This window comes from Spermophilus citellus (genome assembly GCF_964194105.1).
Source record: "Spermophilus citellus genome assembly, chromosome: 14".
Taxonomy (NCBI): domain Eukaryota; kingdom Metazoa; phylum Chordata; class Mammalia; order Rodentia; family Sciuridae; genus Spermophilus; species Spermophilus citellus.
In genome coordinates this window covers 82914806-82928094 of record NC_138194.1, presented here as the reverse complement: position 1 = coordinate 82928094, position 13289 = coordinate 82914806, and the positions used below count along the sequence as shown (strand labels likewise).

Sequence of the window (13289 nt, the reverse complement as noted above, 5' to 3'; positions counted from 1 at the left end):
ACATATTATATTGTATCATTTCTTTTTATTGCCAAATAATATTTCATTGCACATTCTTCTGTTTATCCATTCGTTAGTTGATGGGCATTTGTTTTTTTTCCCCTTTTGGTATCATCAGTAATGCTGCTATGAATTTTTTGTGTACAAGTTTTATGTGGATATCTCTTTTCATTTCTCTTGGATATATAACTAGAAATGGAATTGCTGGATAATGTGGTAATTCTATGTTCGATTATTTGGAAAATAGCCAGACCATTTTCCAAACCAGTTGCACCATTTTATTGTCCCACCAGCAATATATGAGGGTTCCAATTTCTCCACCTCTTCTCCAACACTTGTTATTTCTGTTTCATGTTTGATCATAACCATTCTACTAAGTGTGAAATGGCTTCTCGTTGTGGTTTGATTTCCATTTCCCTGATGACTAGAAGTACTGAGCATCTTTTCATGTGCTTATCAGTGTTTTGTATATTTCTTCAGAGAAGTGTCTATTCACATCGTTTGACCATTTTTAATTGTATTGTCTTTTTATTATTGAATTACAGTGGTTCTTTCTATATTCTAGATGGAAGTCCTTTATGAGTTATAAATTATATATTATTTGCAAAAATTTTCTCCCATTCTGTGGTTTATCTTTTCACCTTCACAACTTAGAAGGTTTTTGGGGAGCAGAGAAAGGTTGAGACACAGGAACATTAGCCATAAAGAAGAATGAAATTATGGCATTTGCTGGTAAACAGACGGAACTGAATACTTTCATGCTAAGTGAAATAAGCCAATCCCCAAAAACCAAAGGTGAATGTTCTCTTGATATGTAGATGCTAACACACAATAGGGATGGGGAGAGAAGAATAGAAGTTCATTGAATTAAACAAAGGGGAATGAAAGGGAAGAAAGTGGGGTGTGAATAGGAAAAGACAGTAGAATGAATTGGACATAACTTTCCTATGTTCATATATGAATACACAACCAGAATTACTCCACATGATTTACAACCACAAGAATGAGAAGTTATACTCCATGTATGTATAATATGTCAAAATGCATTCTACTCTCATGTATGACTAAAAAGAACAAATACAATTTGTTTTAGAAAGAGAAAGAAAGTTTGAGACACAGTTTATAATTTTTGAAAATTGACCTGACATTCAGATGTGATTTTTGCCTGATCCCCCTATGCTTCTCTTGGTAATAGTACCCCATTTTTCTTTGAGTTGACCACCCCTTATCCAATCTCAGTCTTTGTAATTTAGGTAGAGCTGACCCTCTGCTCTAAGCTCTGGAATGGACACAGGAAGCATGACTGGCCAATTAGAAACCTTATGTTAGATCAAGAGAAAAATCACACCAGTTACATGAGCAAAGAGAATTCAATATAAACAAACATTAGTTAGATATAAAATTGTTCACTGAATAACCAAAGAGCTTTAAAAAAAAAGCATCAAGAATTCTGGAGGTAGCAACTGCTGGAAGAAGGTTCTCCCCTTAAGTCAAGGGGAAAAGGGGAGGGGCTAGAATTATTAAAATTGAGATATTTGGATAAGGAGGCCTGTGGAGCTGAAACCTCTGAGAAAACAGGCTCTCATCCATGCTCATGTCCCCTGTCTCAGAGGAGGGTCCCACAGGCCAGATACCAGAGAAATCTCACAAGAATGGCTCCAACCAGCTTGTGGTTTGTCTGGTTCTCTGATGGGGAGGTGGGTTGAGACAATAAATCTAGTTCTTCAAGTGTTATGAACTGGATTGAGCTGGATTTGGGGGACAGTTTGGTAAGAAAGGGCTGCTGATCGAATGAAGAAGTGACACTCACTAGAGCCACAAGTAGCAGAATCAACAGGAAGGAGCAAGCCTTTCTTCCTCTACCCTCCTTCCAGGTCCTGACCCTAGAACCCCTTATTGACAGAAGCTCACGAGGAGTAGCTGCCACCAGAGATTTGTGATTTACAAAGCTGCAGCTCCAGCAGCACAAGGCAGAGTGTAGAAAGGTAAGTTTGTCATCGTGGAAAACAGTATGAAGCTTCCTCAAAAAACTAGAAATAGAACTACTATATGATGCAGCTGTCCCCACTAGTGAGTATGTAACTGAAGGAAATGAAATCAGTTTGTTGAAGAGACATCTGTACTCCCATGTTGACTATAGCAATATTTACAATACCTAAGAAATGGAAGCAACCTAAGAGTTCAATAACTGATGAATAGATAAAGAAAATGTGGTACACATGCACAAGGAATACTCTTCTGTCATTAAAAAAGGTGTAATTATGCCATTTGCAGCAACATGGATGAATCTAAAGGAAATTGTGTTGGCTTTACATATAAGTCAGACACAGAAAGACAAATACTGCATGTTCTCACTTATATGTAGAAGCCAAAAGGTTGATCTCAAAGAAGTAGAGAATAGAACAGTGGTTACCAGAGTCTAGGAAGGGTGTGAGGAGAAAGGGACAGGGAAAGGATGGTCAATGGTACAAGGGTGCAGTTAGATAGAAGGAATTATTTCTGATGTTTGTAGTTGGTTACAAAATGTAATAGTGAGAGGAGCTATTCCTAGTTCTACCCCTTAATTCCTGAACCTATATCTCTTATAGGAGAGATACACTATCTGTGTGTGTTGGTCAGCTTTCTGTTGTTGTGATAAAAACCTGAGAAAAACAACTGAATTGAGGAAAGGTTTATTTTGGCTCATAGTTTCAAAGGCTTCTGTCTTTGGTCATTTGACTCCACTGTTTCTGAACCTGTGGTGAGGGAGAACAGCACGGTGAGTAGGGTGCACCAGAGCAACATGGCAGCCAGGAGACAGAAGGGAGGGCAGGGAAATAAACCCCATAAAGGCGTATTCCCAGTGATCTATCTCTTCCACTTGACTCCACCCCTTAAAGTTTCCACCTCTCCCACCATTGCCCCCACTAGAGGGGGACCAAGTCAGCAATACATGAAGCTTAAGGGAACGTTCCAAATCCAATCCATAACAATTGGTCTCTGATTCAAAGCTTATATTCATCTTGCAGAACGAACCTCCATACTTTCAGAGCACCATCTCCAAATTGGCACTGTAAATGACGTATACATAGCAGAGGTGAGTGCCCTCTGACTTTTCATAGGGTTTATCTCCCATCTGCAGTTTGTTTATAAAGCTTGATTAAACATTTCTTATTTGCTACTTCCAGTGCAACTACTTGCTACTCCTTGCTCATCCGATCCAATTTCAGGACTTTCATAGTGCAATGTCATCAATGTAGTGGGCCAGTGTGATATTCTGCAAAATGTCAAGATATTCAAAATTTCTGAAGACTGTATTATGGCTGAGCTAGTAAGCTGCCATACACATGGAGCAAGACCAAAGGCATACTATTGATCCTGTCAAGGAAAAGGAAAGTTCTTTTGGTGGTCCTTGCAAATTGGTAGAGGGAGAGGTAGCATTTTCCATACCAGGTTGATTTGTTCTAGCAAAGGTATTACACTTGGAAAAACTACCAATAAACCACCTCTAATTAATGTTGAAATAATCCAGTCCTATTTTAAGGTCCATCTGCTTTCTTCCCAGGCCCAATAAGTGAAGACATAATAGGAATCAACACTTCCGCCTCATTCAAGTATGTGATAACCATAGTAATCCTGGCAATTACTCCATTGTGTCTATCTTTTGTCACTACCTGGCAGGAAGGAGAAATCAACAGTTCCCACTTAACTTTCTCTACCCTAATGACCCTTGGCCATAAATGAGAGAGAGCCAATATGGGAACACAACCAGCTGTTAACTAGTATATATTCTGGAACTGGGGGAAAACAAGGGATGAGCTCACAAAACTACTGAGCCTATTAGATTGAAACTTGACCTATAATGCAGTTGATTTGTCACTTGATCATCATAACTCCCCCCCCACACACACACACACTTGAATAGGAGACTAGTTAATTCAGTCAAAGTAACAAACTTAAATGTGGACTAGTAGTATTTTGGGAATCTAGTTAGCAATGGCAGGGGTAGGGGGATAGTAAGTAAGCATTATTTAAATTTTGGGAGGTGGGTAATCATTTCATGACATTCTAAGAGAAAACTTCCATGATCCTCTGATCAGGGAATATTTGGATGGAAATGTTTAAGAAATAAAGATCTAAGTAACATCACATACTAAGAACTTGGGAACGAATTGAGATGCATTGTGGTTGGTCAGGACTTTCTTGGTGTAAGCAATCCTTTTTTTTTTTTTTTTCAATTTACATCTAAACTAAGAATTCTTAATGGAAATTATACTACAATAAAATGTTTCAAACTATTCTTTCTACTTGCACATGAAAAACTATTAAGCTTGTCAAATCACAACCACCTTGCTTTACCTAGATGCAAACATAAAATACAAGCTCCTAACTCTGCACAAATAAAGAGAAAGAGGAGAATAATTCTGCCTTTCAAACTTCAGTTTTTCTGTGGGAATGAGAAGAGGCCAAAAGGCTGTAAAAATGTTGGGAATCTGACCAAATCCTGTTTAAACATAACTGCAAATTATTTTGGATTATTCATAAGAGATAATGGTCTTCAGAAACATTATTTATTAGGTTGGTAAAGTTTCAATGTTCCAAAGTGTTATGCCCAATAAAGTTAGTAACTACTCTTTAAAGCAAAGGTTCTCAACATTTTTACCCAAAACTACAAGATGGGTTATAATCTCATATGTATAGTACCAGGGCTCCCTTCACCAAATTTTAAAGAGAAAGTCGTGATTTGGATTTTAGTGGAGGTAACAAAACGGTACCATTCACTAAAGAACTATAGTACAAGGACATGAGATACTTTAAAATATATCTTTAAAGGTAATTTTACAGAAAAATATGTAATTAATCAGTTTCAAAATACTAATGATTTTAATATTTTAATAACTACTGCATAAACATGTTTTCCTAGCTCTTCAGTTCTAGTTCAGACTATTAACAAATGATCAATGCTGAATGAGTATAGATAATTTTGTTAGAATGAAAGCCTAAAACATATGCATTTAGCATATTGAAATGGACACTTCCAAAGTATCCTTGACCTCAACTGAAAACAACATTTCTGTAGGAATTACAATTCTCACATATAAGAAATGTCAGTTTAGCTATTAATAAGTTATTCATGATGTACTTTGTACCTCATCATGATGCTCTGAAGGTAGATTAAGAACCACTGCTCTAAGGTGACATCAAGGCCAAGTCAGGAGCTGTTGATCAGATTTCACTTTTCCAATAACTTTATACATTCAATCTTACAATGCAAAAACATTTGAATCTTTGTACACTTTGAACAATACAATCTTAGAATGCTATTTTGGGATTCTTGCTGTCGAAGTTAACATTTACATCTAAAAGAAAATTATCAACCCACAGGACAAATGGAACTCAAAGAAGGTAAAGGGACTTTTTTCCCCTAGCAACTTATAATTGAGAGGTTCTTAAGGAAATGTGAATGAAATTATCTTCAACCAGGAATCCTATACTTTGCTAGATTATCAGTGCAACAAAGATGACAGAGACACACTGCCAATCAAACACTGGGCTGGGGATATAGCTCAGCAGGTAGAGCACTCACCTAGTATGTGCACAGCTCTGGGTTCAATCCCCAGCACTGCAAATTAAAAAAAAAAAAAAATCAAAATATATATTTCCTATATACTCTGTGCTCCTTTAGGGTAAAAATATGTAGGCAAAGAATGTGACAAAATCCTCTGGATAAAGGCAAAGAATACTTAGGTGACAAGGAAATGCTCAAGAGAATACTTTGCACATTGGTACCTGAGTAATCCAGGGGAAAAGAATGACCTGGTAATAACCATATGGAAAACTATACTGTGAAGTCCTTTACATTGTTAATGGCAAATACTGCAAAATTAAGTCAGATGCCAAAAAAAAAAATGAGGACATTAAAGTCAGAAATAATGGTATAATAAACAAATGTAATCATAGCATACCACTTAGTTCAGAAGAGAACATTTTTGAAAAGTCTGTTAACTCTAGTTGTTAATAATACAAACATGGAATTTGTGATGTACAAAAACTAAAATATATGTGTCAGAGGAGTCAAAGTAACACAATCTCCATTCTTTGTAGTAGTAGGTCAACTATCGAATGGATAGAAGGTAGCAATATCCATATAATTTGGAAATGTGAACTCTAAAGTTGAAAGAGGAAATTTCCTCTGTATATCTGAGGCACTGCCTCTTTTTTTGTCACAAGCCTTTTAGAACTGTTTGATTTTTTTTAAACATTTATTTTTTAGAAGTAGTTGGACATAATAACTTTATTTTTATGTGGTGCTAAGGATCAAACCCAGGGCCTCAGACGTGCTAGACGAGCGCTCTACCACTGAACCACAATCCCAGCCCCAAACTGTTTGATTTTAAAACCTATTTGCATATAACATTTGGGAGAGATAGGAAACAATAATTTTACAATGAAAAATCTCTATCAAAACCCTGAAAAAAAGTGCACTCTATCATACCTAAACCTAACTACTCTATTTTATAAGTTATTTTAGGAAAAAGCATATGGGTCATTATTCATTTATAAAAATAAGTTTAATCTTTAATCATAAATATAGTCTTTAAAGTAAATTAATTTTTCACACGTGAATGTCTTTAAAAGTATCCAAAGAATTCATTATCCTTCTGCATTCTGCTTCTCAGAAAGTACTTTGGAGGTAGATCTGTTCCGGATTCTTATTCTTTTTCTTTTCTTTTTAGAAGCAGGCGATTTTGTGTCCTCTGTTTTTTTCTTTTTCTTCAAACAGCTAAGAGGATTGGGGCCACTTATTTTCTTGCGCTTTTTTCTTCTTCTCTGTTCAGGATTTTTCACTAACCCCTGTTCCTGTTTGAGTTGCTTGATACTTTCTTTCTCATGCACTGAGACAAGCTGACCTGACTCTACCGCTTTAACAAAGGCGATTGTTTTGGGAGAAGGTTTGTCCAAGACTATAGTGTTCTGAATGATAAACATCAGAGGAATCCCAGGCTTTTTCTTTACTTTCACAGATAAATTCTGGTCCTATTAAAAAGAAAAATAGAATTATTTAATTCAAATATGTCAATTAAGGTAACTTATACACGCTCCTAAGAACTTAATGAGGGGTGCACTAAAAATAAAACACAAATTATATTTTTTAAATCAGTATGTCTCACTAAGGGTATATTTTATAATAAAGGAAGGAAAACACAAACTGAGATCAAGCAGTGTAAGTAGCAGAAGTATGAACTGGATTTGTCAATAGTCAAGGGTGAAGGAAGGAAGGAAGAAAAGTGCTAAGAGAAACAGAAATTAAGACTTGGATTCTAGATTCAGCTTTGCCTCTATGTAAGTTTATAATTCTGGAAGAAAATATTTAAGCAAATCAGTGTGCATGTGAACTTCTTGACCATCTTCCCTTGAAGAACCCTAAAACAAATCACACATTTCTATATCAATAAGTCTTCATTCTCAAAAAAGAAACTTAAGTGACAAGAGCAAATTCAATATACTGCAGGTTCTTGCATAGCCTCAAATGACAATTCCTTTTATTGACTGAAAATGAAGATCTATATTTTTTAAATCACTTTCAGCAAATTTTTTCTGATTACAAAAAGCTCCATATACTTAAAAATACAGAAATAGTTAAAATTGATTTGTGGTTCAAAAATACCTGTGTTGCCACAAAATAATGATGAGGATTTCCCTCTTCAACCATGGAAAGCAGACATTCTGATCCACTCACTGCATTCTTGAAATGGGGACAATTTCGAACTTGGCATTTCTGTGCAATCAGTTTTGCCCCATATAAATCCTTTCCCAATGTTTCTAATTCCTTTAACACACATCTGAAAAAAGACAAGAAAAAAATGCTATTAGTAGCCCACAATTATAACAAAGATATTTCTTAAAAAAAAAAAAAAAGGAAGTATAAAACACAATACTGAAGTTTTTAAAATGTAAAACTATACTATTACGATTTGAAATTGTCATAAGGTAGCTATTTTAATCTTAAAAGACTTCGAAAATGCATGGACCAAGCAGAAAGAATATAATTGCTAAAATTTACTTAGTACTTATTATGTGCCTGACAGCATGCACATTGCTTTTTTTTTTTTTCCTTTTTTGCAGTGCTGGAAATCAAACTTAGGGCCTTGTCCATGCTAGGCAAGCATTGTACCTCTGAACTATATCTTCTGCCCATTCAAATTGTTCTTCACATAAATTCTTGCTTCATCTCAAAATAACTTATGAAGTTACTTTAAAATTATTCTTATTTTAGAGCACCCCATTCTGAGAGATTTCAATTAACATACTCCAATTCAAGCAACCGTGGAAAAGCTAAGACATAAATCCAAAAGTTTGACAACAGATCCCTTGCTCGCCACCAGTGGACAGGCTTCTACTTCAAGTGCAAATGTGTATACTCTCAAAATTTGTATATTTTCAACTCAGAAAAGTAAAAATTCTCTAGTCATGAGGATGTTTAAAATCATAATCTCTTTTCAATCTTCATTTTCATATTAATATAAGTCAATGTTTCTCAAAGTCTCATGTATAAACTACCCAAATTGGAATGACACAGTGATATTAATTTTTTTTTAAATTTCTAGTTCCTCTCTCATCCCCTAGTCTGCATCTCTTATAGAAGAACCAAGTACAGTCATCCTTCATATCTTTGTGGGATTGGTTCTAGGATCCCCACTGATACCCAAATCTGGGAACACTCATCTCTTCTATAAAATGGCACAGTCTTTGCATATAATCTAAACACATCTTCCTGTATACCTTAAACCATTTCTAGAGACAGAAGACACCTAACATAAGGTAAATGCTATATAGGGTTGTTATAGTACGTTGTTTAGGGAATAATACAAAAAAAAAAAAAAAAAAAGACTCTACACATTTGTTACAGATGCAATTTTTCCGTCAAAATGTTTTCTAAGGTTCCTTGAATCTACAGATGGCGCACTCATAGTTATGGAGACCCACTTGTATTAGCATTTTAATAAGAAAGGCTACTCAGGCACTTGTTCCCACTAACAAAAAAAAGAGAGAGAGAGAACACCAATGAGCCAGAGATTTCCTCAACCCTACCCAGTCCTTGCCAGACTTTTCCTTGCTTCATCTCCTCTATCATCTCATTAGTTTCATTTTGTTTTTTAAGAAAGATGATTTAATTTTTTTTCAGTAATCAGTTTTTGACCTGTTTCAGGAATTGCAGACTTATTGAATATTTCCTGGTTGTCCTTCTATCAGCTCTTTAAATCCACCATGTCTAAAATCAAACTACTTTCCTAACTGCAAATTTCTCCTCTAAGATTTAGTATCCTTTTGGAATCATTATTTTTTCAGACATCTTAGGTAGAAATCTGAAATCATAACTGACCCTTCTTCCTCATTCCTACCCATATCCCATCAGTGGCTGGTTAGTCCTACCTATTTCAGCAGTCTCCTTACAAAAATTTTGGGTGATGCCTTTCATCTCCCAGGTTTAAGCTTGTACTGTTTCTTTTTTCCTTTTCCTTTTCTTACCCTTTTTTTTGGAGACAGGGTGTTGCTAAGTTGCTGAGGCTGACCTCAAACTTGCTATCCTCCTTCCTCAGCCTCCAATGCTGCTGAGATTGCAGGTGTGCAGGTGGACTGCTTGTCTAGCAAGTGCATGCCCCAGTATCTCAAAAACATGTCAAAAATGAAAAATGGGAAGGATAAACTGTTATAATTTTGAAAATCTTAAAGAGTTGTAGAATGAAAGCTATTTATATATCTTGTTTGGATCCTGTGGGAGACCAACCTTACACGTGACTGGGTCACACTCCCCGGCTGGGTGCTGAGGCGCTCAGTCACAGAAACGAGGCAGAGCTTTCCCCAACCTTCTTTGGTTCGAAGGTGGGTGTATGGGTGTGTCTTGCTACAGCCTCATGGGTGAAGCTATGCTCACTTGTTCCTTTGTAATATAATTCCTTGCCCTGTTTAGGATAGAATCTTCCATGGAAGTGCCTGTGTGTGTCCCCTTCTCTTACTGTGCCCTTGGGTGTGGCCTACCCAGGTGTCAGTCAACCTGCTGACTGTGGACATCATGAAGATAGACTCAGCCTCCTGAAACCTGACCCCTTGCCTCATTTGAATAGCTTCTCCTCAATAAAAGGTGTCAGTGCGTGCTCTTGCTCTTTCTGTGGACCCTTAAGGTCAGAGGAGCTGTCACAGCAACCCCAAAGAAAAAGATATTTGTGTCTCTTGTGTGGTTATTTTGTGCAGCCCAGTTAGCCCAGTTTTAACTGGAGTGACCCCTGAGGCTTTTAGTCGGGAGAACAGAAACCCAGCAGGATCCTAGGGTTTTTTTTTTTTTAAATGGGTATTGAACCCACAGGCATTTAACCAGTAAGTCACATCCCCAGCACCCCCACCTTTTTAAAAATACTTTATTTATAGACAGAGTCTCCCTGAGTTACTTAAGGCCTTGCTAAATTGCCCAGGTTGGCTTTGAACTTGCAATCCTTCTGCCTCAGCCTCCTGAGCTGCTGGGATTTTTTTTCAGGCATGCACTACCATGCCCAGCTGGATCCTGATTTTAAAAAGACTTCTTTATCTTTTCATGATACAAGCCCAATAATAATAGTTAATAAATTAAAAAAACCCATCAATAAAGGGGGAGTGGAGAGTCAACAAGATTGGCCATGTTGATGACTGCAAAAGCTAGGTGATAGTTTCATTACATTATTCTACTTTGGTGTTGTTGAAAATTTCCAGAAGTTAAATTCTTGAAAAAAGAAATGCTGTAGACTACATATGTTCATGCAGAACTTCTCAACCTTTTAAAATTTCATGGTACTATGCTATTAAAATGGTAATATTTCTAGCTGGGCATGGTGGTGCATGTCTATAATGTAGCAACTCAGGAGGCTAAGGGAGAAGGCTCTCAAATCCAAAGCCAGGCTGAGCAACTCAGTGAGATCCTGTCTCAAAATAAAAAAGGCTGAGGATGTGGCTCAGTGGTTAAGTGCTTCTGGGTTCAATCCCCGGTACCCAAAACAATATTTTAAATGGTAATATTTCTGTGGTACAAGAGACTAAGTGCTTATAGCCTGAAGCGACGAATTCAAAGGCCCAGGCTATTGAAGACATTGTCTGGCAGCACTGAAGACTAAGGGCATCAAAAATTTGAGGGTATCTGCAATCCAGTTCAGGGGCTGCTTGAGAAATTCCACCTGTGGAAACCTGTCCATGAAATAGTGTGATGTGAATAAAGCAGACAAAAAATACAGTGTACACAGTAAAAGCTGTTTGTGTGTACACGTGTAAAGAACTAGATGGACGACACACGTTAACCAGCTATGCAAATACCAGCAACCATTTAAAGGAGTTTTTTTGTGTGTGTGTGTGTGCTGAAAATGCTCTACATGACATTAAGACAATCTTATAAGTACTTATCATCTCTATTTTTGCTTCTGAGCAATTTGAGATTGAGAGACTAAGTAACCCTGCCGAAATCACAGAGCTGGTAAGAGTGGGGCCGAGATTCGATGCCAGGTCTCCCTGACAGCCAAACACTAGTTCTTATTCGCCAGGCTAGTCACACCTGATATTCGCAGGGTACTGCACAACTGCCTACTATGAAGATTTTAGACCAACTGCCAGGGGGCCTCCACTTATCATTAACTCCTCGTGGGCGGGGCGTTTTATACCTCGAGGGTTCACAACGCAGGCCTCTAGCACATCCCCCAACCCCTGCGCCGCCTCGCCGGGCCCACCTGGTGGTGCACAGCTGCGTCTCCCCCATAAGGTAGCGGGGCAGCTGCTCCCGCAGCTGGATGCGGCCCCGCAGCGCTGCCTGACAGAAGGTGCCGTCTAGCAGGATCTGGTACGGCTCGCGGACTCCGAAATTGTTGCGGAAGAAGCCAAGATGCTTCTTGGCGTGTTTCTGCCTGGTAATCTTCATGGCTGGCTTACTCCGACCGAGGCCACCAGGCCGAACACCGTAGCACAAGCCTTACGCAGGGCTGGGTCCCGCAGTGCCGGCTCCTCCCGGAAATGAAGCACCTATGGCCCCGGAAGCAATCGCCCGGGTTTTCCCCCACCGGCCTTCTAGCTTACGTCACTCACAAACTCTCGGTCGCTTGGAGCGTTGTGCCCGCGCTTTAAGGGGCGGGCTCTCGGGGGCGGGGCCCGGGCCGGCGCGGGAAAACCGCTGGAGCACGCGATTCCTGGCCGGGGCGCACCTCGACTTCGGCCTGATAGTGATCTCGCTTCGTTTAAGTCATTCTTTTGCAGGTAGCAAGCCTCCAAAGACTGGCAGTATAAAAATAGTAAGTGATATGTTGAGCCCAAATATGTTACAGAAACTTGTGAACTACACTGGGCTAATAACAGGAACTGGTTGAAGGTTTAGAAATTATTTGGTCAATTTGATTAATAAAGAAAGTGAATCAGAAAACTTCAAGTTCCCCAGTGGATATCTGCTGAGTATCCACTTCAAAGCAAAATAATCAAAGGAAAGGGAGTATGGAATGTGTCCTTATTACTGCCCTTCATGTTTATAATTCCCAAGTGAGAAAAGGAAAGAAGCCAATATTGGCAGGGCAGATGGGTGCACGCCTGTAATCCCAGTGACTTTGGAGGCTGGAGCAGGAGGATCACAAGTTCAAGGCCAGCCTCCGCCATTTAGCGAGGTCCTAAGCAATTTAGTGACTCTCCTTTCATGATTAAAAAAAAAAAAAAAAGTCTGGGGATGTGGCTCAGTGGTAGAGTGCCCTGGGTTCCATCCCCAGTACCACAAGAACAACAAAAAAGTCAGTATTGGACAAGCCATGGCTTGGGAGGTTTGTAGTGACTGCTTTCCTGTAAAAAAGTTAAGCACAATGCCAGAAGCCATGTTGTACACCTGTAATCCCAGTGGCTTGGGAGGCTGAGGCAGATGTATCAGGAGTTCAAAGCTAGCTTCAGCAAAAGCGAGACTCTAAGAACTCAGTGTGACCCTGGTGTGTGGCTCAGTGTTCGAATGCCCCTGGGTTCAATCCTCAGTACAAAAAAAAAAAAAAAAAAAAAAAGAGTTAAGCTCAGATACTAAGGGCATGTGGTTCCTGGGTGTGGGGAACCTAGGTCGCCAGTTTGAAGTTCACACATTCTTACTATACCCGATAGAAGTTAATCCCACTCAGGAGCCATATGTTAGAGTAAAGGGTCCCACTGTTTTGCATCTCCTCCTCCCCTTAAGACCATTTTTAATCACTCATAGGGAGTGTCCTGGAAGAACTTTCTTTGTGGGGAGAGGGTTACAGGGGATTGAACCCAAGGTTGCTCTATCACTGAACTAT

General features: G+C 38.6%; 1 protein-coding gene across 1 annotated transcript; it reads right to left on the bottom strand.

Moving 5' to 3' along the window:
- Positions 1–5210: 5210 nt before the first annotated feature.
- On the bottom strand, positions 5211–12017 carry UTP23 (UTP23 small subunit processome component). The gene is made up of 3 exons (XM_081266197.1): positions 11727–12017; positions 7649–7823; positions 5211–7017 (listed from the first exon to the last, which is right to left on the bottom strand). Exons 1-3 carry the CDS (start codon positions 11912–11914, stop codon positions 6634–6636), a joined length of 747 nt encoding a protein of 248 aa, XP_081122323.1. The 5' UTR covers positions 11915–12017; the 3' UTR covers positions 5211–6633.
- Between the last annotated feature and the right edge of the window lie 1272 nt (positions 12018–13289).